This window comes from Larimichthys crocea, chromosome XIII (genome assembly GCF_000972845.2).
Source record: "Larimichthys crocea isolate SSNF chromosome XIII, L_crocea_2.0, whole genome shotgun sequence".
Classification (NCBI taxonomy): Eukaryota; Metazoa; Chordata; class Actinopteri; family Sciaenidae; genus Larimichthys; species Larimichthys crocea.
The window spans coordinates 5,290,188-5,311,815 of record NC_040023.1 but is presented as its reverse complement, the minus strand read 5'-3'; the positions used below and the strand labels follow the sequence as shown (position 1 = coordinate 5,311,815).

The 21,628-nt window shown below is 42.1% G+C and overlaps 1 protein-coding gene and 2 non-coding genes across 4 annotated transcripts; all 3 read left to right on the top strand.

Moving 5' to 3' along the window:
• The first annotated feature begins 21 nt into the window (after positions 1-21).
• LOC113747527 (U11 spliceosomal RNA) lies at positions 22-156 on the top strand. Its single transcript, XR_003463684.1, has one exon. It is a non-coding gene; the product is annotated as a U11 spliceosomal RNA (small nuclear RNA).
• A 780-nt stretch (positions 157-936) lies between these two features.
• LOC113747528 (U11 spliceosomal RNA) lies at positions 937-1,071 on the top strand. The gene has a single exon (XR_003463685.1). It is a non-coding gene; the product is annotated as a U11 spliceosomal RNA (small nuclear RNA).
• Positions 1,072-4,341: 3,270 nt separating this feature from the next.
• On the top strand, positions 4,342-21,164 carry gmeb1 (glucocorticoid modulatory element binding protein 1). Of its 2 annotated transcripts, none has more exons than XM_019268104.2 (10): positions 4,342-4,471; positions 6,351-6,544; positions 6,780-6,832; positions 6,929-7,044; positions 8,255-8,358; positions 8,986-9,134; positions 9,934-10,059; positions 10,181-10,318; positions 10,636-10,758; positions 12,130-21,164. In XM_019268104.2, the coding sequence occupies exons 2-10, from the start codon at positions 6,417-6,419 to the stop codon at positions 12,978-12,980; spliced, it is 1,788 nt and encodes a 595-aa protein (XP_019123649.1). In that variant the 5' UTR covers positions 4,342-4,471; positions 6,351-6,416; the 3' UTR covers positions 12,981-21,164. The 2 variants fall into 2 exon arrangements, with proteins under 2 accessions (XP_019123649.1, XP_010736666.1); XM_010738364.3 differs by having other exon boundaries at positions 10,621-10,758.
• Positions 21,165-21,628: the final 464 nt, after the last annotated feature.

Here is a 21,628-nt window from a genome sequence, read left to right as displayed (position 1 = left end):
GGGGTGTTCACGGTACTCGTTAAAAAGGGCTTCTGCTATGTTTGGCACAGGAGGGGTGGGGATCAACCACTCCTCCTGCGGAATCGCCATCAAGAGATTTCGGAAGCACAATTTTTAAAACAGGGGCTGCTGGTGATCGATCATCCCGGCGCCCCGTCCCAAACTGTACAAAGATAAAGATATATATAAGTTGTGTGCATTGGAAGAATATCTGTATGTTTATACATTATAAACAAGAAATAAACAACTGTGAACTTTCTTCAATACTCGCACGTTACTGCGCAACAGCTGTTTAATTTTAGAACATATTGTATAATTATATATATATATTGTGTATACTTTTAATACTCATATTTGTACTTATAATGTTTATTTTGCACTATAACACCAAGACAATATATCTGATTGCAGTATCCCTGTGTACACTAGTGTAATATATCATATTTATATAGTGTGTTCATTTCTATTTATGCAGTAACACTTCTTAGTACTTGAAGACAGTTATCAGTAAACATTCGTGTATATTTTTCAAATATACTGTACATATATTTTTATGTTATTGTGCTGAGCACATTTCATTGCATTGTTGTTGCCCTGTGTTACCGTTTTTTCTCCATTTCTCAAAACAGAAATGGCATTCTCAAAACTCTTAAGATCATTATTCTGTCTTACAGTTCAGCACAACAGTGTAGCTCAACTTGCAAAAGAGCATATCTCTCTCAAAACAGTTAACTCATATCAAAACTTTAGATTTCTCATATAAATAGCCAGTACCTCCAAAATGGAGGTAAAGAAGATTTCAGGGTAAGAGTAACCTCCATATCAGAGTAAAAAGGAAAATTATATATGTATGAATTATGTGTTTTCCATTCCTGAACCCCTGAGTGAGGAGCGTGTGTCCGCTGGTCAGGACGTGGGGTGTTCACGGTACTCGTTAAAAAGGGCTTCTGCTATGTTTGGCACAGGAGGGGTGGGCATCAACCACTCCTCCTGTGGAATCACCATCAAGAGATTTCGGAAGCACAATTTTTAAAACAGGGGCTGCTGGTGATCGATCATCCCGGTGCCCTGTTCCAACCTGTACAAAGATAAAAAAAAAAAAAAGTAGTATTAATACCTATAAATAATCTACTAAATGTGAATTCTGTTTTGTTTCCTGTCAAATACTTACACATTACTGCACAACAGCTGTTTAATTTTAGAACAATTCTTCTTTAAAATGAACATGAGGTTAAGACTTGTATCAACTTCATGCATTCCACATTATAACTAATTCTTGTTATAACTAACAACCTAAAGGTTTAGGGCAGGCATTGTCCAAAGTCCGGCCCAGGGGGTCAATCACAACCCGTGGTCAGATTTCATGTGGCCCGAAGCTTTATTTTTATAATATATTAAGATTGTCAGATACTGAAGCATTTGAACGCACTAAACATTAACCTGTAAGGACACAACTGCTGTAAACCTTAATGTTACCACACTTTATATTACTCATGTTTAAAATGAACGTGAGGTTAAGATCTGTATCGACTTCGTGCATTTGTATGGAACTTTTACTGTTTAAAATGAATGCATCTTCATATCTAAACACCCCTGGTTTAGGGTTAAGCCCTCAGGTTAAGGGCACTCTTTAAGAAACTCTGCTCTGTGCTGCAACTATTCAAATTGCCAAACCGGCAGTAGCTCAGTCCATAGAGACTTGGCTTGGGAACCGGAGGGTGGCCGGTTCAAGTCCCAAAAAAATATGGAAGGTGGACTGGTAGCTCCTGGGCACTGCCAAGGTGCCCTTGAGCAAGGCACCGAACTCCCCCCCAACTGCTCGCAGGGCACTGGTCTGGCTGACTGCCCATCTCTCCACCATCTCTCTCCCCACATTTGCATGTCTATGAGCCTTGTACTTGTACTGTATGTGTGTTTGGGGTTAAAAATGCATGTAAATAAAAAAAAATTGCCCAATTCCTTCCCAGGTAATAAAGTATATCTTCTTCTTCAGTGATACCACTGACTTCAGTGATACTAAAGCATCTGAACGCACTAAACATTAAACTGTAAGTGAGAAGATTTGTATCGACTTCGTGCATTTGTATGGAACTTTTACTGTTTAAAATGAATGCATCTTCACATCTGGACACCCCTGGTTTAGGGTTAAGCTCTCACTTCTTCAGGAAACTCTGCTCTGTGCTGCAACTATTCAAATTTGTATCCAAACCAACCACCAATGACAGCACTAACTAGGCTGCAGGCAGAACAGGCCAAACTCTAACGCGGCATAACTTGTGTCACCAAACGTGGCACACTCTCTCCTCTTGCAGATGATCTAACACACACTTTTGTGTGACGGTCTGCAGAAGGTTACAGCTGAACTTTTTTGCAGAGTTTTTTTTTTTCCAGTGATACCACTGACTTCAATGATACTGAAGCATCTGAACGCACAAAACGTTAAACTGTAAGGACATAACTGCTGGTGTTATGTACCTGTAGATGTGACACAAAATATTACTTTCTGAATGATTTTGTACAAGACAAGAGCAAGAGTGATATGTTTTAAAACTTAGACGTTAACACACTTTATATTACTCTTTAAAATGAACATGAGGTTAAGACTTGTATCAACTTCATGCATTCCACATTATAACTATTTCACGTTATAACTAACAACCCAAGGGTTTAGGGCAGGCATTGTCCAAAGTCCGGCCCAGGGGGTCAATCACAACCTGCGGTCAGATTTCAAGCTTCATTTTTATAATATATTATGCTAAGATTGTCAGATACTGAAGCATTTGAATGCACTAAACGTGAACCTGTAAGGACACAACTGCTGTAAACTTAAATGTTAACACACTTTATATTACTCATGTTTAAAATGAACGTGAGGTTAAGATTTGTATCGACTTCATGCATTTGTATGGAACTTTTTACTGTTTAAATGAATGCATCTTCACATCTGAACACCCCTGGTTGAGGGTTAAGCCCTCTCTTCTTCAGGAAACTCTGCTCTGTGCTGCAACTATTCAAATTGCCAAACCGGCAGTAGCTCAGTCCATAGAGACTTGGCTTGGGAACCGGAGGGTGGCCGGTTCAAGTCCCAAAAAAATATGGAAGGTGGAGTGGTAGCTGGAGAGGTGCCAGGTCACCTCCTGGGCCCTTGAGCAAGGCACCGAACCCCCCCAACTGCTCGCAGGGCACCGGTCTGGCTGGCTGCCCATCACTCCACCATCTCTCTCCCCACATTTGCATGTCTATGAGCCTTGTACTTGTACTGTATGTGTGTTTGGGGTTAAAAATGCATGTAAATAAAAAAAATTGCCCAATTCCTTCCCAGGTAATAAAGTATATCTTCTTCTTCAGTGATACCACTTCATGCATTTGTATGGAACTTTTACTGTTTAAAATGAATGCATCTTCACATCTGGACACCCCTGGTTTAGGGTTAAGCTCTCACTTCTTCAGGAAACTCTGCTCTGTGCTGCAACTATTCAAATTTTTATCCAAACCAACCACCAATGACAGCACTAACTAGGCTGCAGGCAGAACAAGCCAAACTCTAACGCGGCATAACATGTGTCACCAAACGTGGCATACACTCTCCTCTTGCAGATAATCTAACACACACTTTTGTGTGAGAACAGTGGTTCTTAACCTGGGTTCGATCGAACCCTAGGGGTTCGGTGAGTTGGTCTCAGGGGTTTGGTGGAGCCTCCGCCCTGGAATTTTTTATACCATTTGTTACAACATATCTTTGTGAGCAATCGTTTATGAGGATGCTGGACATAAAAACTAAGAAAAGGAACAGACTTTGCTGTGAAAATGACATGAGACTGGCACTTGCCAAGGTGAAGCCACGCATATCTGAACTGGTCTCTCAAAGGCAACAGCAGAAGTCACACTGAGGTAAGTTGTTGTGAGTTCATGCACTGTGTTGGTTTTGTTATTTGAACAAGGTGATGTTAATGCACGGTTCATTTTGTGCACCAGTAAAAAAAATCATATTTTATTTTTTACTAAAGAAGGGTTCGGTGAATGAGCATATGAAACTGGTGGGGTTCGGTACCTCCAACAAGGTTAAGAACCACTGCTTTAAAATGAATGCATCTTCACATGTGAACACCCCTGGTTTAGGGTTAAGCCCTCACTTCTTCAGGAAACTCTGCTCAGTGCTGCAACTATTCAAATTTTTATCCAAACCAACCACCAATGACAGCACTAACTAGGCTGCAGGCAGAACAGGCCAAACTCTAACGCGGCATTACTTGTGCCACCACACTCTCTCCTCTTGCAGATAATCTAACACACACTTTTGTGTGACGGGTCTGCAGAAGGTTACAGCTGAACTTTTTTTTTTTTTTGTACAGGAGCGTGATAACAACAAGGCGAGCGCTGTTCAGCAGGAAGTCAAGCTATATGAGCGAAGCGCGCATGCGCCGCGGCTCCTCTCCTCAATCTAGGGCTGCGTTTCTCTTCATAAAAAACGGTAAGGACGCGCTAATTTCTCCACTGCGTGCTTTTTAAACGTTAAACATCAGCTCTCACGACGTCCACGGTAGTTTTAGCCGGGTGTAATTGCGTGGAAAGGGAGAGAGAGAGAGGGAGAGAGAGGGGGGGTTCAAGCACGACCAGGCTCGTAGCAGAATGGAGGGGCAGCGCCGTCGCCGCGCCGTTGTTTGCTGTACGTGCCGCCGCACAGGGAGACGTCATTTTGAGGGGGAGCGGAGAGTTAAAATGCAGAGTTACGAAGGGACGTACGGTTCAGAGACAAGCGGCACGTAACCGTCACACTGTAAATGCAAAGCTTCGCCCGTCTCTGGGCGGTAATGCTTCGCACAACGTTGCACAATTCCTCCTTCAAAAGCGGCTACATCAAGTTACGCCCTTAGCGTTAGAGCCGTAATGGCTACCGCCGAGGAGCCCGAGTCTGAGTATTGTCAGCAGCGAGTCTGTGTGACCGCCTGCTGCTGCAACTTTGTGCGAGAGAGAGAAAGAAAGAAAGAGAGAGCAGCGTGTGATGTGTTAAACACACCCGCAGACTGTGCAGCATCTCTGCTCTTATCACGCAAAAAGAGCGGTAAAAAAAAAAAACGCGCACTGAGATTATAATATGAAACCAGGAGCTTCACGCATGCAGAAAAGGCTTTATGACAGTTCATTGTGGTAAATATAGCTCCCATGTGCAAAAACAAAAATTCAACTTTATTTATTTATTTATTTATTTCTATAGCACCTTTCATGCAGAGTTGTAGCCCAAAGTGCTTCAGATAGACAAAAACTAACTGAACTTAAAGTAAGAGAGCAGCTGCATGAAAAACTACAGATTACAAGAAAAGTAAACAAGCATAAAACTACAACAATGAAAAAAATTAAGACCTAAAGGGTAAAAAGCATGATTTAAGAGCAGTAAAAGTAGATAAGACCTGTACAGTGAATAAACACCAGAGATAAAAGTAACATGGAGTGATCAGGACATAAAAACTAAAAGCAGTGAATCCTAGTTAATTAATTTGCACATTAAAACAAAGTTAGCCCATATAAATTAGTGTATTCACATTGATGAATAAGTGAAATGTTTCCACATAATAAATAGATAGATAGATAGATAGATAGATAGCAGCATGTGAACATACATTAAAACGAACCTATAAGATAAATCTGAATTAAAAATAAGAATATAAGTGAAGTAAAAAGTAAAAAAAAAAATTTCTTTTTATTAAAATAAGAATTAGAACTACAAATGGGGATAGAAAACTATTTAATGTACAATTTATTGACTGTAGATACATTTACGTAATATGTTTTATTTTATTTATTTATTTTTACCTATGTTACAACATGCTTACAGGTACACTATGTCCACATGTTCAGTTAGCTACCTATTAAAGGCTATTAAAGTGTGTGTATATGTGTGTATATATATCAAAAAACATCATCCAAGTACTTCCAAGTATCACTATTTTGACAGATATTAACTTCCAGCATAGCGTAGACTGACTCTGTTGAACTTCAGAGGTTCACACAGGAGGCAGGATTATAAGAAATTTATTTTATTGTTAACTTTGGTTGAATGCTAAAATGAAACCAGTTCAAGAGCCAGAGAGGGGTATTTCCTGTTTGGAGCCACAGTTGCAGAGTTTATTTTAAGCATTTCACCTCGACTTCCTATTAACTAGCCAAGGATGTATGTGTGCACGTTGCATTCCAGCGACCTCATTGTTGTATTTGATTAAAAATGTTTTTAAGTTATTTTATTTCATTCAAAATTCATTCTAAGGTCACATGAGAGCCTTAAAAGTAAATTAGCTTCATATCAACTTTCATGATATATATTTTTTAAACTGTATTCATCCCTTTTTTTCCAGATGAACAAACACCTGGATCGCTGTCATACGAAAGCGGCCCCCCTCTGTAGTCTACTCTGAGTGTTGATGGCGACCACCGAGGAAGTCACGGTGTCCATGGGGGAGGTGGTGATGGTGAAGGCGGATGGTGAAGGAGACCCAGATGACCCGAATAAAACTCAGGTCATCCTCCAGCTCCAGCCAATCACCACCGGGTATGTACCGAAGCCAGGTGTGACTTCACTGAGACTACGCTAGGCGAGGACGAGCACTGAAATGACAGTTCCAAACGATATAGGACAACAAACACATCTACAGGGATTGCCACATGATGAGCTATTATTAGGTTTTAATTACAGTGGGACACTACTCCTAAGTAAATATACAACAGATATACGGAATATTTTATACTGACAAGAAGTGTGAACATGCCGAATGTTTTCTTTTCAGAGATGAATCAGCAGAAACAGATGCAGCCGTCATGACCGTCGAAACACATCCAGGTAAGAGATTGTCCGAAATGACACGACAAAAAGTTTTTTCCTCTGGCCTCACGTTAAAACGTTGTGTGCGTGTTTGTGTGTTTTTAATTCTGTCAGAACAAACTGAGGACAGTGACGTTGAAATCGGCTGTCCCATAACGTGCGGCGACAGTAAAGCTGTGTTGCTGTTGAAGAAATTTGTGTGCCCGGGAATCAACGTGAAATGTGTGAAGGTTAGTATTCATCGTCATTGAAGCACCTCAAACTATTATGTTTCATAAAGGCCAATCCGTATGCAGTTATATTTTAAATGAAAAAGAGTAAAAAGACACATAAACTCTATAATAAAACAGACAAAGACAAAGAAAACTGTTACAAATAGTTGTCACTAAATAATACTGTAGTGTCAGTAGTCACAGGAATTGAGCATGCCCTGACTGCTTGTGGTGTCTTGGAATAACCACAGTGGGAGTTAAACAGTTACTCACTAATATCAGTCACTGTCATGAGCAGCCAAGTGGAACAAATGTTCTGAATTAAACGAAACACTGAGCAAAAAAGTCTCACAAAATAAATTCAAAACAGTGGGAAGAAATAATCGAGCTCACCCCACATGTACAAAGGCCCACTTCTTGCCGCAGTGCTTCGATTGCAACCTGTGGCTATTTGCTGCATGTCACATAAATACATAAATAAATAAATAAGTGAGGTTGCTGTCAGCATTGCATAACTGCACGATGAGGCTGTAAAAACTAAATCGAACCAAAGCAAACAGTACGCACAGCTTCGTCAAGATGGTACACTTGGTGGACGAGAACACTGCCCACAAAATGTCTTTGTTGCTGTTGCTTGTACCAACAGTAAATGATATGTAGGACAGATGAAATTACAAACGCATGTTTGTGATGACACTGAAATCATTTGTTTTGCAATAACTCACGCAGAGGTTTTGCTCTGCAGGACAGAGATCTGATCTCTAACAAGAACACATTTAAGAATACGCATAGTAGAAACGCAAAGGGGCGAGAGCAGATCGTTTGTTATCTGGATACAGATGCCAGATGTTAATATCAGATGTGAAGAGTGCCAGACATTAACTGGGAATGTTATATTGTTAAAAAATATGCTACAGTTCAACACACATGTCGGACATTGTTGCTGCAACTCAGGCAACCGCTCAGAAAACATAATAAATGAAGTAAACAACATAGAAAATTACGTTTTTAACAAGGCGTACGGCCCCTGTGTCACAGTTATTACATCAAATATATTTTATAGTAGGAGCATGTGGTTTCCATTTCAAGGACAATGATGGATGTGGTCACTACTGCACAACACCGCCACAGCCCTTATTATATAGCGCACAGTTCTTCAGCACATAACATCCCCTCAGCATAGTATAAATGACCTCAATGTGGCTACTTAACTTATCGTCTCCACTAGTATGAAGACCAGCTGATCAGCCCGAAGCAGTTTGTGCACATTTCTGGAAAAGCCACGCTGAAAGACTGGAAGAGAGCCATCAGGATGGGTGGAATCATGCTCAGGTGAGGGGGACTCACATTTTGGATTAGTGAAGTGTTAGTCATCACCATTGCTGCTGCTGCTGACGCAAAGAGCAGATTTGCGACTCCTACATGAATTATTCCGCGTGGTGACACCATACAAATGAACCGAACAGACGTTATTCCATCACGTCTGAGCTGTTAATACGGCAATAAAAAACGACTCTTGGCCTTCTCATTAAACCTCCTGTCTCTTTGAATGATGGAAATGTCCTAGTACATATGGAATATCCAGTAAAACATATTTAATCATATGCAACTACTCCTGCATACTTTATGAAACAGAATATTCTAGGACCTGAAGCTATTAAAGACACCGTAGTGAACAGTTGTCCCTGTTGTCCTAACCATCTTTAGCTCTAATATTCCACTAACAAATACACAAGTATTGATGAAACTCCCCATTGCTGTTAGAAATACACAAATATTCTGTTCTGCTACTGCACAGTGCAATCAGTTGTGGTCAGTTGTTCCACTTCACCAGTCGCCCCTTTACAATCATAACTTCCAAACAACAAGAACAAGTGTCCTGAGGATGCAAATCTTTTTGTTTTCTCTCTCTTCTATTTCCAAACTTGTTTGATACTCCTCCTGATGTCTGCTCTGCAGAAAAATGATGGATTCAGGTCAGCTGGACTTCTACCAGCACAGCACTCTGTGCACAAACACGTGCCGCAGCACCAAGTTTGACCTTTTAATCAACAACACGAGGTTCCCTCCTGACGGCACCGGACTCACCACGCCCACATCCTCTCAAGGTGAGAACACAAGCACGGTCACCATGCCAGCACTATTAAAAATTGCTATTGATTTTGAGTAGAAATGTATGTGATGTCAAAGGAGAAATAGAAATATTCTCTGTGCAAGTTGCATACAGTTGGAGTTAGAGAGACTTCTTACCACATCCTCCTACAGACCTTAAGTGTAGCATCACTTGTAAGCCACAGCTCAGCTTTACGATGTTGTAAACCACACACACACACACACACTAGTTCATTGATGTACCCATAAGAACTGACTTTTGTCTCCGAGTTGTACTTTTGGCCGACACAGTGGCAAAACAAACTTTTCATGGCCCTTCAGCTACGATATACTTTACAGAGTTCACTTGTCCAGTCGGGCAAGTATGTCAGAAATCTTCCAGAAGTCCATTTTTACTTGCCCCAATACAAATAGTATTATTTAGTAGCAGTTACCAAATAGCAGCAAAGACTCTTAGTTGCCGTGCTCGGAGAAACAATATATTATCAGCCCTTGTGGCACCCCTGCTGCATTTTTTGAAAACTTGCCCTTAAACTACCCGGCAGTCCTTTTTTCGTCGGAGCCTTGCTCCACTGCTGCTGTCCTCACCTTGAATTTTACAGTGGTTCATTAATTTTGCATTTTTAATTTCCGGAGAAACGGAATGAGAGAAGTCAGTCACATACTCCAACATTCAAAAAGTTCAAGTCGGCTGCCAACTTGATCTCTGGCGTTCATTGCGATGCTTTTGGACTGCTGACCTTCAAATGTCGGACTTACCAAGTAATAACTTGTGTTCTTTTGTGTAAATTGCAGCTCAGGTGGTCCTGGGTAATGGTGGAATAGTGGGCGAGGACCGGGCCGAAATTCTGAGTGGGAAGGCGGACTGGGGCTCAATCTCTCTGGAGTCTGGAGACAAGAAGGAATCTAATGAGATCTCAGGTCACAGAGCGTGCACACAGATCACTCATTGCACAATAATGATCATTTCATGTTGAAGGTCACCGACGTACTGTAAAACAAAGCAGTGACTGAACTTGTGTGTGTGTGTGTGTGTCTACAGAGGACACACTGAACTTTTGGAAGGGCATTGCTGACGTGGGTTTGCTGGGTGAAGTGGTGACTAACATCAGCACAGAGCTGCTGGAGCTGCTGAATGGCGTGCAGCAGCGCAGGGAGCCAGCTGGCTTACAGGACACAGGTACGGAACAATGCTAATGTGTACTGGCTGCTGGAAACTGCGTCATCAAAGCAGACCATATGCGAGACTTTTAGGGCTCGCTCGAAGGCGCATGAACTAGAAAACCGAATGGAAAGAAAGGACAAATTCAGCTGCTGTTGGAAGCTGACGGATGAAAACGACGACATCGGAGAGCTTTTAGGCTACTTTTGGTTTCTGTGTCAACGAATACTTTTAACGCTTGTTTGTTTACAACAGCTGAATTTGTTCCTCCTTTCTGACTGACCAAGTGACCCTTTGATTGATTGCCGCACTGATCTCAGATTCCTGTCTGGTAGAGGTGGCGGTGCTAAGTAACCTTGCCCAAGTGTTCGGCCTGCTCGACTCGGTCAAGAAGATCCTGGAGAGGAGGAAGCAGGAGACGGATCCCTGCCAGGAGCAAATCCTCAGCACGATCAACAGTGAGTAGAGGCTAAAAATAAGTTTCCACACTTGATGTGCTGTTTTTTTTGTACGGTGTGTGATTTCCTCGGTTGAACTCTTTCTGTGTCAGTCGTCATCGTAGCCTGGCGAATATGCTGTCAGGTTTGTTTTTTTATTTCTCATGGAAGTCCTAATACCCGAGGCGTTTCGATTATAGTCACACTACAACAAATCCACATTGCTTTAAGTTTCCGCAGCAATATGCAAGCATAGACGCACAAGTTTTTTCGTAATGTGAAAGTTCTGACTTAGTGAATATTTGACATGACTGATCAGCTGTTTCCGCTCCGACAGCCTCCTCATCCCTCCACACAAATCGATACACTAACCCACACACCCATCCCCTTTTTTATCCTGGTAAGCTTCGACTGGCGGTCTTAAACTCACACCGTCTTGTTGCGCCCTCTTCTTCTGGATTGGGATTTGGCGCCACCTACTGCTTAACTCGTGCACCAACTCCTTATATTTGCAGTAGTGAACAGAAACAAACTTTTTATTTGCATTTTCTTTTGCACTGGTTTAAAATTTGTGATGCATTTGGACGGGAACACAGTCTGACAGGGCAAATGTTCTTTCGGAGACAACCAGAACTAAAAATAATACAGAGCAGCTTTCCAAAATGAAAGTTTATGTCGAGTGCTGACAGGTATCAGTTGACCCGAGGCATAAAACATTCAACAACCTCTTGCCATCTCTTTATTTCACTGTGTATTTACGAGGAGGGATGTGATCATTTAATGATGTTTATCGTTACACCTCAGTTTAAGTAACAATACAGCATCACCGCCAGCTCAGCATTATTAGCAAACCTGCTGTTTGACTGTCAATCAAAGATCCGAGGTGAGAGCAGTCTACCCTGTTATGTTTCCTTTCCTTAACCCTGAACCGGCAAACAGGTTCTGTTGCAGCAGTAACATCAGGAAGAAGCTGAAGATGAACTGACTTTAAGCTGCAGCTTAAATCATTTTACTTTTATACTTTTTGCAGTGAAATTCTTTTTTTAATGTCTTCTAATTAGTCATATTTAATGTGATAATTATGCATCATGCTGCAATGGCCTGAAATGACTCTTTAAATTATGAAAAATGACGTCATGCAGAGCTCTATATTACAAATAAGGTTATGTTACTGCGGTGTTTGAATACTAAATCTGCAAAATCACAGATGACATTTTTATTGAGTTTGTGCTTGTTTTGAGATTGGGCTTGACATTTGCTTTGTGTGCCCACCATCTCTGCTTAATATTGGTATTAAATATCAATATAAGGATGTGCAAAATCTCATTTTAAACCAGCTCAAAGTGGATTTGAAGTTCTTCCTAATCAGCTGTTGATTTCCGTCCTGTGCAGACCTGGAGGTGCAGTTGGAAGAGCAGAGGAAGCAGCAGCAGGTGCGAGCTCTCCTGTCCTGCCCACAGCCTGCCAAAAACAAAACTCCCACCAAGCGCCCGACCAAGCGGCCCCGTCTCCAGAGGCCCGCCTCCACCACCACTCTCCTGACCTCCCCCATCAACCAGCAGGCCACCCTGCAGCCACAACAGTTCACCGTTCTTTCCCCCATCTCTCTGTCCTCCGTCGGTCAGCCGTTCACCATGGCAGGCCTGCCCATCGCCACCCTGGCCCAGTCGTCCAACACGGTCACCCTGCTCCCCGCCGGTTCACAGCTCTTCACCCGTTATATGGTGACCGGAGACGGAAAGGCGGACACTATCACCTTGCACCCGTCCTCAGGCCTCACACTCCTGGGCACCACCATGCAAGACTCCAGCCAACTGGGCACAGTGATGAGCCCCTTAGAGCTGGTGCATCTGAGCCAGCAGGCCGGCGGGGCAGAGGTGGTGCCCATAGAAGGCCAGGTGGTGGATGGCACCATGCTCGTGCAGCAGGAGGTGATGCAGACCGAGGTGGAAGGCGCCCAGGAGCACACGGTCATCGAGATCAACCCGGCTCCGATGGAGCAGGCGATGGGAGTGATGGAGCTGCAGCTGACCGGGGAGTCGGGCAGGGACGGGACCGCCATGATGGTCCAGAGCGGGATGGAGGTGACGATGACTGCCGGGGGGGAGGAGACACAGTGCCAAATGCAGGAGGCGCAGACTGAAGGGGTTCAGGGGTTGCAGCTGGATGCCAGCGGACAGTTGTCAGGTGTACAGATAGTGGTGATAGAAGAAAATACTCAGGAAGAAAACAAGGTCAAATGAAACACGCCTCCTATTTTATCCAGCAGAGCAGGTATGGACTCGTACTGAGCTGCCACAGACTCATGAAACTGTAAATATACTGAATTTCCAAAATCCACAAATTGCCTTGGCTGAAGACCAAGCACTAGGGTAGCCATGTTTTTTGGTTTGTATGTATGTGTGTGTGTGTGTGTGTGTGTGTGTGTGTGTGTGTGTGTGTGTGTACATGCTCCTCAATGAATTTTATTGAAACAAAGAGGCATCACAGCTTAAAAAACCCATACTGCTTCTGTTTGTTTTGTATTTAATGGATGATTCCAGTTGATTACAACTTCATATATTTGTAATCTTGGCCATCGTTTCTAGCTGTAATAATAACACTGTACTCACCGGGTGTCAGACGAGGGGCCACAAACACAAGTACAAGACAATCAGACGAGTTTTTAACAGAAATCCAGATTAGTTTTGGAAGACCGAGCCACGAGGAAAGAGTATGATTCAGCAAAATAAAAGCTGAATGATGATATAACTTTACAGATATGTAAATATCTCTTAGCCAAAAAAAAAAACAATTTCTATATTTAAACATTCAACACATGTGAAGTCCAGCTTACATTTTGTTCACGTTGTTGATATGAAAAAAAACAAAAACAGTTAGGAGCGTCTGGTTTATCTAACGTGTCACCTCATTTACAACCTGTCAGAGTTCATTAAAGAGACGTCGCTGTCCCGGACGTCGGCAATGACCTCGATCGGTACAGAAGTGATGGAAACGATGGCCAAAAACTACAAGAGCTGTCATCACCTGGAATCACCCTTCAAGCCTCCACGAACAAGCCCGAGGACGAGCCAATGCACTGTAACTCTTAAGGTCTACATTGCGGAGCTTTAATGGTGCTGATGGTTGTGTCATTTCACGTCCTCGCTCACGCTGACTCAGCAGCCGTCTACTGTCGATCAGAATTATTTACCAGTAACAGTGTTGGTGTCACTCGAGGCTGGGATTAATTGCACTGTCTTATTGTGTCGTTGTGTCGCATCCAAGCTGTATTGTTTCTCTCTTTTTTCTTTTTTTTTTTTGCACTGTGTGTGTGTCGTCCTTTCAGGGGACTACAGGAAGACGTTCGCAAACAAACGCCTGCTCTCTGAACATTTTTTCTTTTGAACGAGGCCGCACCGTCGGGTGTGTGCAGAATGTTTTTTTTTGTTGTTGTTCCCGTGCATGGTTAAATGGAAAAAAACAAGACTGAGCTCCTCGCACTGGAAATGCATTGCTTCATGCACTTATTCTCTCAGTGGTTTCTCACCGCGTGATTTCATTCACAAAACTCCATTTATTTTTCTTTTAATGTGATCGTTTATTGCTTTATCTCAGTATGATAGGTAGTGTGAGCTACTGGGCTGATCGTTTAAGTCAATATCTAAAGAAAAAAAAACCCACATATATATACACACTTAATGTCAAACTTGGTATGCCTGTATTTTACACTTGTAAAGTAGTGTCATATTTATTAGTTTCCAAACTGAAGAGATGGGCCTTTCTTTTTATGATCCAAATATGGTTTAATTTATGCTCTTGGCTGTAGTTCACATCAACAAAGACCTGTTCAAGAATTGTGCATTTCCAGTAATTTAATTTAACAAATGAGGGTATTTGCATACAGACTTTGTAATGTGTTTTAATATCGGATTAAAACTGAAAAAAAACCAAACAAACCAAACAAACAAAACAAGCGTGACTGTATTGCTTTGTGAGCGTAGTGTCAGAGTTTGGCCACCAGAGAGCGCTGTGTGTCCGCTCCACTACGGGGCCGAAACCGGAGATGAGGCTTTACAGATGTGTTAATAGATGGTGGGAAATGGTTTGCCTCTGTAATCTCTGACTTCTCTGTGTGTCAGGTTTATTGCGGTATAATCTGCACCGTCATGGGTGCTGCCGCGATGGGCAGGAATCTCTGGAGGCTGAGCCGTGCTGACGGGGCACCGGGGCTCGCTGCTTATTACATTTCTCTCTCCTTGTAGCCCCTAATACTCCAAGACAGGCTGCGTGAGGGTGAGGGTGAGGGGAATGGCATGGGGATTTGGGTTATACAAGCACAAAAACAGACATGGGGGAGCTGAAATGGAGACCTGGTTGTAGGTGTAGGTGTACAAAAGAGAAACATCCCGACATCATGAGCTGAATGTAAAGCTGCTGGGGGCCAGGTGAGGGTTAAGAGGTTGAGAAACTGAACCTGCCGGGGTCATTGTGCGGTGTAGGAGGAGAGGATATGCTGTCCGAGTAAATTACAGAGGTGTTACATAGGGTGCAGATTGGATTTCCTCGCATGTTGTGCACAAGACAAAGAAAAAACGGGAGCAGCCAGAAGCATCAGTTACATGTCTCAAACACTCCTGAGAGGTGTAAAGGCTGGCGTTTTATCAGTATCACCTCGGATATAGCAGGTTTTTCTGAGAATAGATGCACAAGTGTGACATCTTGTGTCTAGTATATCTTTATAGGCAGGATGGTATTGAGGTCTATCTATAGCATCGGGGGAGGAAAACAGGCTCAGACGACCTCTTTCATCATATCCCAGCAGATTAAACACGCTTTGACATAAAAATGGAGTGACACGGTGAAACCATGCGTTCATTAAGGTTTTTTTTTTTTTATTATTATTTTAAGGATCCTTTCTACAAAGCTGCACATTTATTCTACACACGAAGCCTTTAAGACAGCCTTACTAATGAACTGCGATTGTTAAACCCATCCTCATGAGGTTCCATTCATGATTAGTACCCACGTTCATTACCTAGGACCAACATGTAAGAGGCGTTGATGTTGTGTTTATCCAGTCAGCACGGCTTTGAACAGCATTCTTTTTGTGTTTCCGCTGGGATGGATGGACGCCTTTGCAACAGCTTTTAAACTACAACTGGCACTTTACTGTGTCGATCAAGAAAGAACGTACGTTACTCAGCTGATTAAATAAATTTGTTAAGGCTAAAACGTTAACAAACAGTCGCACCCTAAGGAACAGGGCTGGGCTGTGAAGGAGTAGCGGCACTAAAAAGTATTTTTCCCACACAGTCTTCGTAAAACGAGTGACTGTAAAATGGTGAATACCTCTTTATGGCCTTAAAAAATCCCCAGCTACGACTCCTTTTACGACCAAAATTTGATGGGGGCAGCCTTTAGCTCTCTCAATTCTGATACTTCTATGTAGTACACTGTGTTCCACCTTGATTAGTGCACTCATTTCGGGGTTGTCTTCATTGACGGCCGTTGCGCACTTACTCGAAATAACAAACGCTTTTGAATCGCTTTTATCGTTTCTTCTTCTTCGTCAAATTGCAATCAGACAAATGAGAATTAGCACCAACATTTGACCACCAACATAAAACCGAAGCACTGCTTCAGCTCCAGCAACTTCCTTGGCTGCCAACATTTCTATGTAGTACACTATGTATTTACTGGTGTAGTCACTAATTGAACCCAGTGACGGCCATTGCACACCAGAAAAGACGATCGCAACATTGTATCAACATTGTTGGAGTATTGGCGCCAACGTTTGACCACCAATAGTTGACTACCAAAATTTACGTACAACAACTTACCTTACCAAATAACTGCTTCAGCTTCAGCAACTTCCTTGGCCGCCGGTGGTATCCACGCCTTCCTCTACATAGCCAAGAAGTGTCCAGCGTCCCACACTCGACCTTTTGGCCGTTATGAGTGCACCATCCGGGTACTCACAGTAAATAACCGACAGTGTGAAGGCACTTACGCTACTCAAAAAGCAAGAATAAGTATGAAAGTACGCGAACTGAGACACAACATCATGTCATACTAGCTGGGCACAGTGGTATCATAGTGATATCACATGTTATATACTGTGTTCCCTGTCTTAGTTTAGCATGTGAGTGAAGCATGTGAAAGATATTAAGATATCATCGCAGTTGGCTCTCGAGATTTTAGAGTGGAACAAGTTGTATCATCAATTCTCCATGGGTTTGTTATGAGTGACATCTTTTACATTGCGTTGCTCCATTGTTAATATAAAATGATGAGTAACACAGCTTAAAGTATCAAGCAGAAATGTCAAATGTTCTCCATATGGGCGCTTCAAATGAGATTCAAGAGATTCTCAGCTTTTTTTCTGTTTCATATGATTGAACATTGAACACATGAGTTTTTTGACTGCTGGTCAGAGAAAACAGGCGATCAGAAGGCTTCATCTTGCGCTCTGGGAACTCGCTATCTTTTGCATTTTTCATGATTTTCTAGCATTTCACAGATGAAACAATTCATTGATTTTGAAATGTTTGCAAACTTTCTTTTTTCTTTAAAAACTAATCTTCAAAACTATAGGAAAAACAAAAAAAACGTGCTTACCCAGACCTGTTTTTGAAGTGCATGAGCAACTCTTTAAAGCTTAACAGAGCAGGATTCAAACTTTTCTTATCAGTCTTAGGAGCCAATTATAGAGAAGCAGTACTGGCTGGAGCTTCCCCCAATAGATTTTATAGTCCGTCTTCACCCGTACTTTTATTCCCTATAGTTTACAGTTTACTGATGTAACATTATACAATATCTGGCTAACAAAATCTTTTAGATTTAAAAAAAAAAGATATATATATATATAGAGAGAGAGGGACAGCGAGAGACAGCAGCTCCTCACCTCCTCACCTCCTCTTGGGATTGCCAGATCACAAGGTTTCCAGGTGCAGCTGTAGGGCAGAGTGAGGCAGGTGCCACTGGAATTTGAAGAATAAAAAACCTTTGTCGCTGTCAAGTTAAGTCTAAAGCCAAGCCGGTGGCCCCAAGAGGATGAAATGTTCCTCAAACAACCCAGTTCAAACATATACTGGAGATTTTGCTCTTCCTCAGAACACTGTGTCTAACTGTACATGTTAAAGATTAATACGAACTTGGCACCTGCCTCAACTATTCACCATTCGTGACGCATCGAAATAATTTCCTTGATTTGGGAACATGCTGACATCGCTATAACGCAAAAAAAAATCCAACAGAACAAATGCACAAGTTTTAAACAAACCAGCGGGTTTATCCAGACTTAATAAACTACATAAATTGGAGATAAATCTGAAGTTAAAAACCATCAATAATGAACAGTCATTGCACAGGAAAACTAGACGACCTCAGCAACTTACTTTGCTGAGCACAATGTTGTTATAACCGATAAAAAAAAATGGGTGAAATTACAGAAATAAGACCCCAGTTAAAGGGACTTCAAGTTTTCAAGTCCATGGAAAGTCCAAAATGGCAAGGGCTCATCCTCTGGGGATTATGAAAGTGCTAAGTTGACATTTCATCTGTATCTGTGGACATTTTTGAATTGATGGCTATGTGATTTTATTTTTTGGTGACGTGAAAAATATGTAGGACCACTAAATATTAATTATGTTTAATGATCTGATTAATACTTTGCACCGGAAGTCGGTCAATTAAGGAAACTTGCAATCTTTCTACTTAAGTTACAGTTTTGTTTGAGGACCGCCTGTGCTTGAGTAAAGATTAGTATATTTTATCGCACTTATGTTTTAATTACGGTTGTTAAGCCATTAAAAAAAAATCTAATTAATTACATGCTTTAGTACATTTTCTTCCCCTATGATAAATTCATCAAAACGAAGTCGGTATATATTTTGGCTTATTTCAATATCCATAAAGTCCAGCCACATGTTTTAAGTAATCAGTGACAAAGTTGTTGATTAGTGGTGGCACTGAACAAATAATCACCGCTTTAATCAGGAAGATTCATCCAGTGGGGAACACAAATACAGCCACAAATAACTTGATGCCAATCTGTCTTGTAACTGCTGAAATATTTAGCTTAGGATCAAAGAGCTGAATGGATGTACACTCGGATTGACTGAATATGGCCTGAGGGAGGTGATGTTATTCAGACAGACTGAACCACTGTGTTGTTGACAGAGAAGACTGCAGTAAAAAAAAAAAGAAGCATGGTCATCCTACAAAAAAAGTTAGAACGTTTCACCCCAACACAATGTAACATGGTGCTCATTTTCGCGTCTGACTTTGATTTAGTGTCAGACTTAGTCGTTTGACTTGACTTGAGTCTGGTTTTAAACATTAAATCACCTCATCTTTGTCACTTTTGCCAGTTTCATGCCTGTAATGTCTTTATTTAAGCATTTCGAGGCTACAGTTATCGTGCTTACATGTGTTGTTCGAGGTTAGTGGAAAAGGCTCCTTGCTCTCACATGGCTGACTGACTTGATATTAGTTCTGGGATTTAGACATTCCTTTTGATCGCAACATGAAAGATACTGTAGCCATCTGAAAGCATCATCGACGGTACATGCACAGCGCTTGCTACATTGCTACATTAGTTCATCTTCAGTTTTGTTTCGGCTGTTTTGTTGCTGCATCAGCAAGTTTTTGCTTGGTCACTCCCTTTTTTTTAAATCTTCTTAGCTTCCTCTGTCAACGTCACCTTCAGTCTTTCTTCCCCTATCATGTCCATAGATGCTGCTGAGCCTGAATACATTATCCGATTTCCTATGTCTGGTTCAACTGGCTTCACTCCCCGTCTGAACTTGCCGGCCCCTCTGGGCCTTGAAAACTTCCTCTTCTTGGTGGTCTTGATGGTACAAACACAAACACTCCCCCCTGTGCTTTGAACGCACAGTCCTGGAAGAATAGCTAACAACCTGAGCTAACAGCGGCTATAGTTTGCAGCAGTTTATTTTACTGTCCATCACAGAACTCTGCCAATAACAGAGTTCATGCGCATAAAATATGATACAGTTTCACCAAAATCAGCGAGATAGTTGATGGTGTGTGTCTTAAAGTGTTACATACCGTCTCGTGGGTGATTGTACCTGGGGCGCAAAGTTACATAGTGCAAGAACAGACGTACGAATGACAGAGACACTGTTCAGTTGAATTTATTGCAGCAAAAGTTACGCAATGTTACTTTAAATGTGCTTATCCAACCAAGGAGTAAGGGACTAGAGCACATTTCGGTACATTACTTTGTAACGTGAGGTGTCAAATCCGTCGTAGTATTATGATCTGCTGTGCGGTGCCTTTTCATCTCATAAGCCTTCATGGATCTGTTACTCAAACTGTCCCCACCTGGATTGCATTTCAATGACTCACTTCTGCTGAAACAACACGGCCCGACACTACACTGTTTTTGATCTGAACACCTGTTTAGTACTTTCTGTATTAATATTAAGGTGATGTGGGTTTTTTAAAAGATAAAAGTAATTACAGAATCCTAAACATAAGAAAGAAAAATAACATTAAGTCAAATGCCAGACCTAGGCTGTCAGTCTGACACTACTAAAACTACTGACACAAGAAGCTGAGCTGTTGGTGGGCTGTTAATCCAAACTACTGTATCATCCCAAACACTCCACTCAGTCTTGCTTGAAGGGATTTGCGGCTCTGAGGACTTGTGTGTTTACAGCGTAGACAAAGAGGATTGTCGACCTTGTCTGATTCTCCTTTTTTTTTTCTTTCTTTTGGGCGACCGAGGCTGCGAAGAGAACTAATAAAACTCTGGCACCCCCATCTCCTCCCTCTGCCAGCCATGTTGGCGCACGGCGTCGGCAGCAGAAGGTGCAACTTCCCCTTCTCCTGGGCATTGACAAAGCAGACAGAGGGGAAAGGGAGGGGCCCCCGTGAGCGATGACGGGAGCCCGGCTGATGGACAGAGGTGTTAACCCCATCGTCGGGCGGGGGAAGAGATAGCGGCGTTCTTGTTTACACACACTGAGGCCGCCTTGTCACCTTGTCTGTCAGGGAAACATCCTATCTGCCTCCTCTTATCTGGCCGCGAGACAGCCAGCCAGTTGGAGAGATCTGCTGCAGCCTTACATCACCATAAATCATTTCTCTCAGCCATACCATTGTTGGTTTTCATGTTATATTTCCCTTCCACTCCCCCTGATACTACACAGTCCTCCTCCTCCTCTGCCCTCAAATAGCTTTGTCTCATATGCGCTTTTCCAAAGCTTCCCAGCATTGGCTGACAATGACCCTGTGACCCAACACGCTCACGAGGCGCTGAAGTGTATACATTTCCATAAAGACTGCGTTGTGAGATGAAAACCTTAGCCAGAAGCACTGTCTTTTGTTAAGAAGTGCTCATCCTGTTCATTACACAGTGTTGTAAATGAAATGTAAATGTCATTTGTACTATTAAATCAGGCTTGATTGTTAATCTTTATGGAGTGTTTGGACTGTTTAAACGCTGCGACCTTGCACGGAGCAAATCACATCAGCACAGTGGATCTGGGTAGAGAAGGAGGCACATCGGAGTAAATGAAGCACACACTGCACAAGGAGAGTTTTAAAGAGCCCGAGGACATGAAGAGGCAGTGTGGATGAGCTGTAGCGGTGATGGACAGTTATTCTGGATATAGATTTCAAGGACTGAGGGGGCGAGAGCAGCAGAGAGAGAGAGAGAGAGAGAGAGGAGTCCAAGGAGCTGAACATTTTCATAAATTGATGACTGCTATTGTAGGAAGCTTTAAGTGGAGAAACAAATTGACGAGCGGGGAAGTTGAGGATTTTTTATTTTTTTTCAAAAAGAGCCAAGGCTTGTCTGTCTCTCATTCCCTTGTTAAAATGCAGTAGATAAAATGTTATCAAACGCAGAGTGGGACTTTCCATTTAAAATTAAATAAGA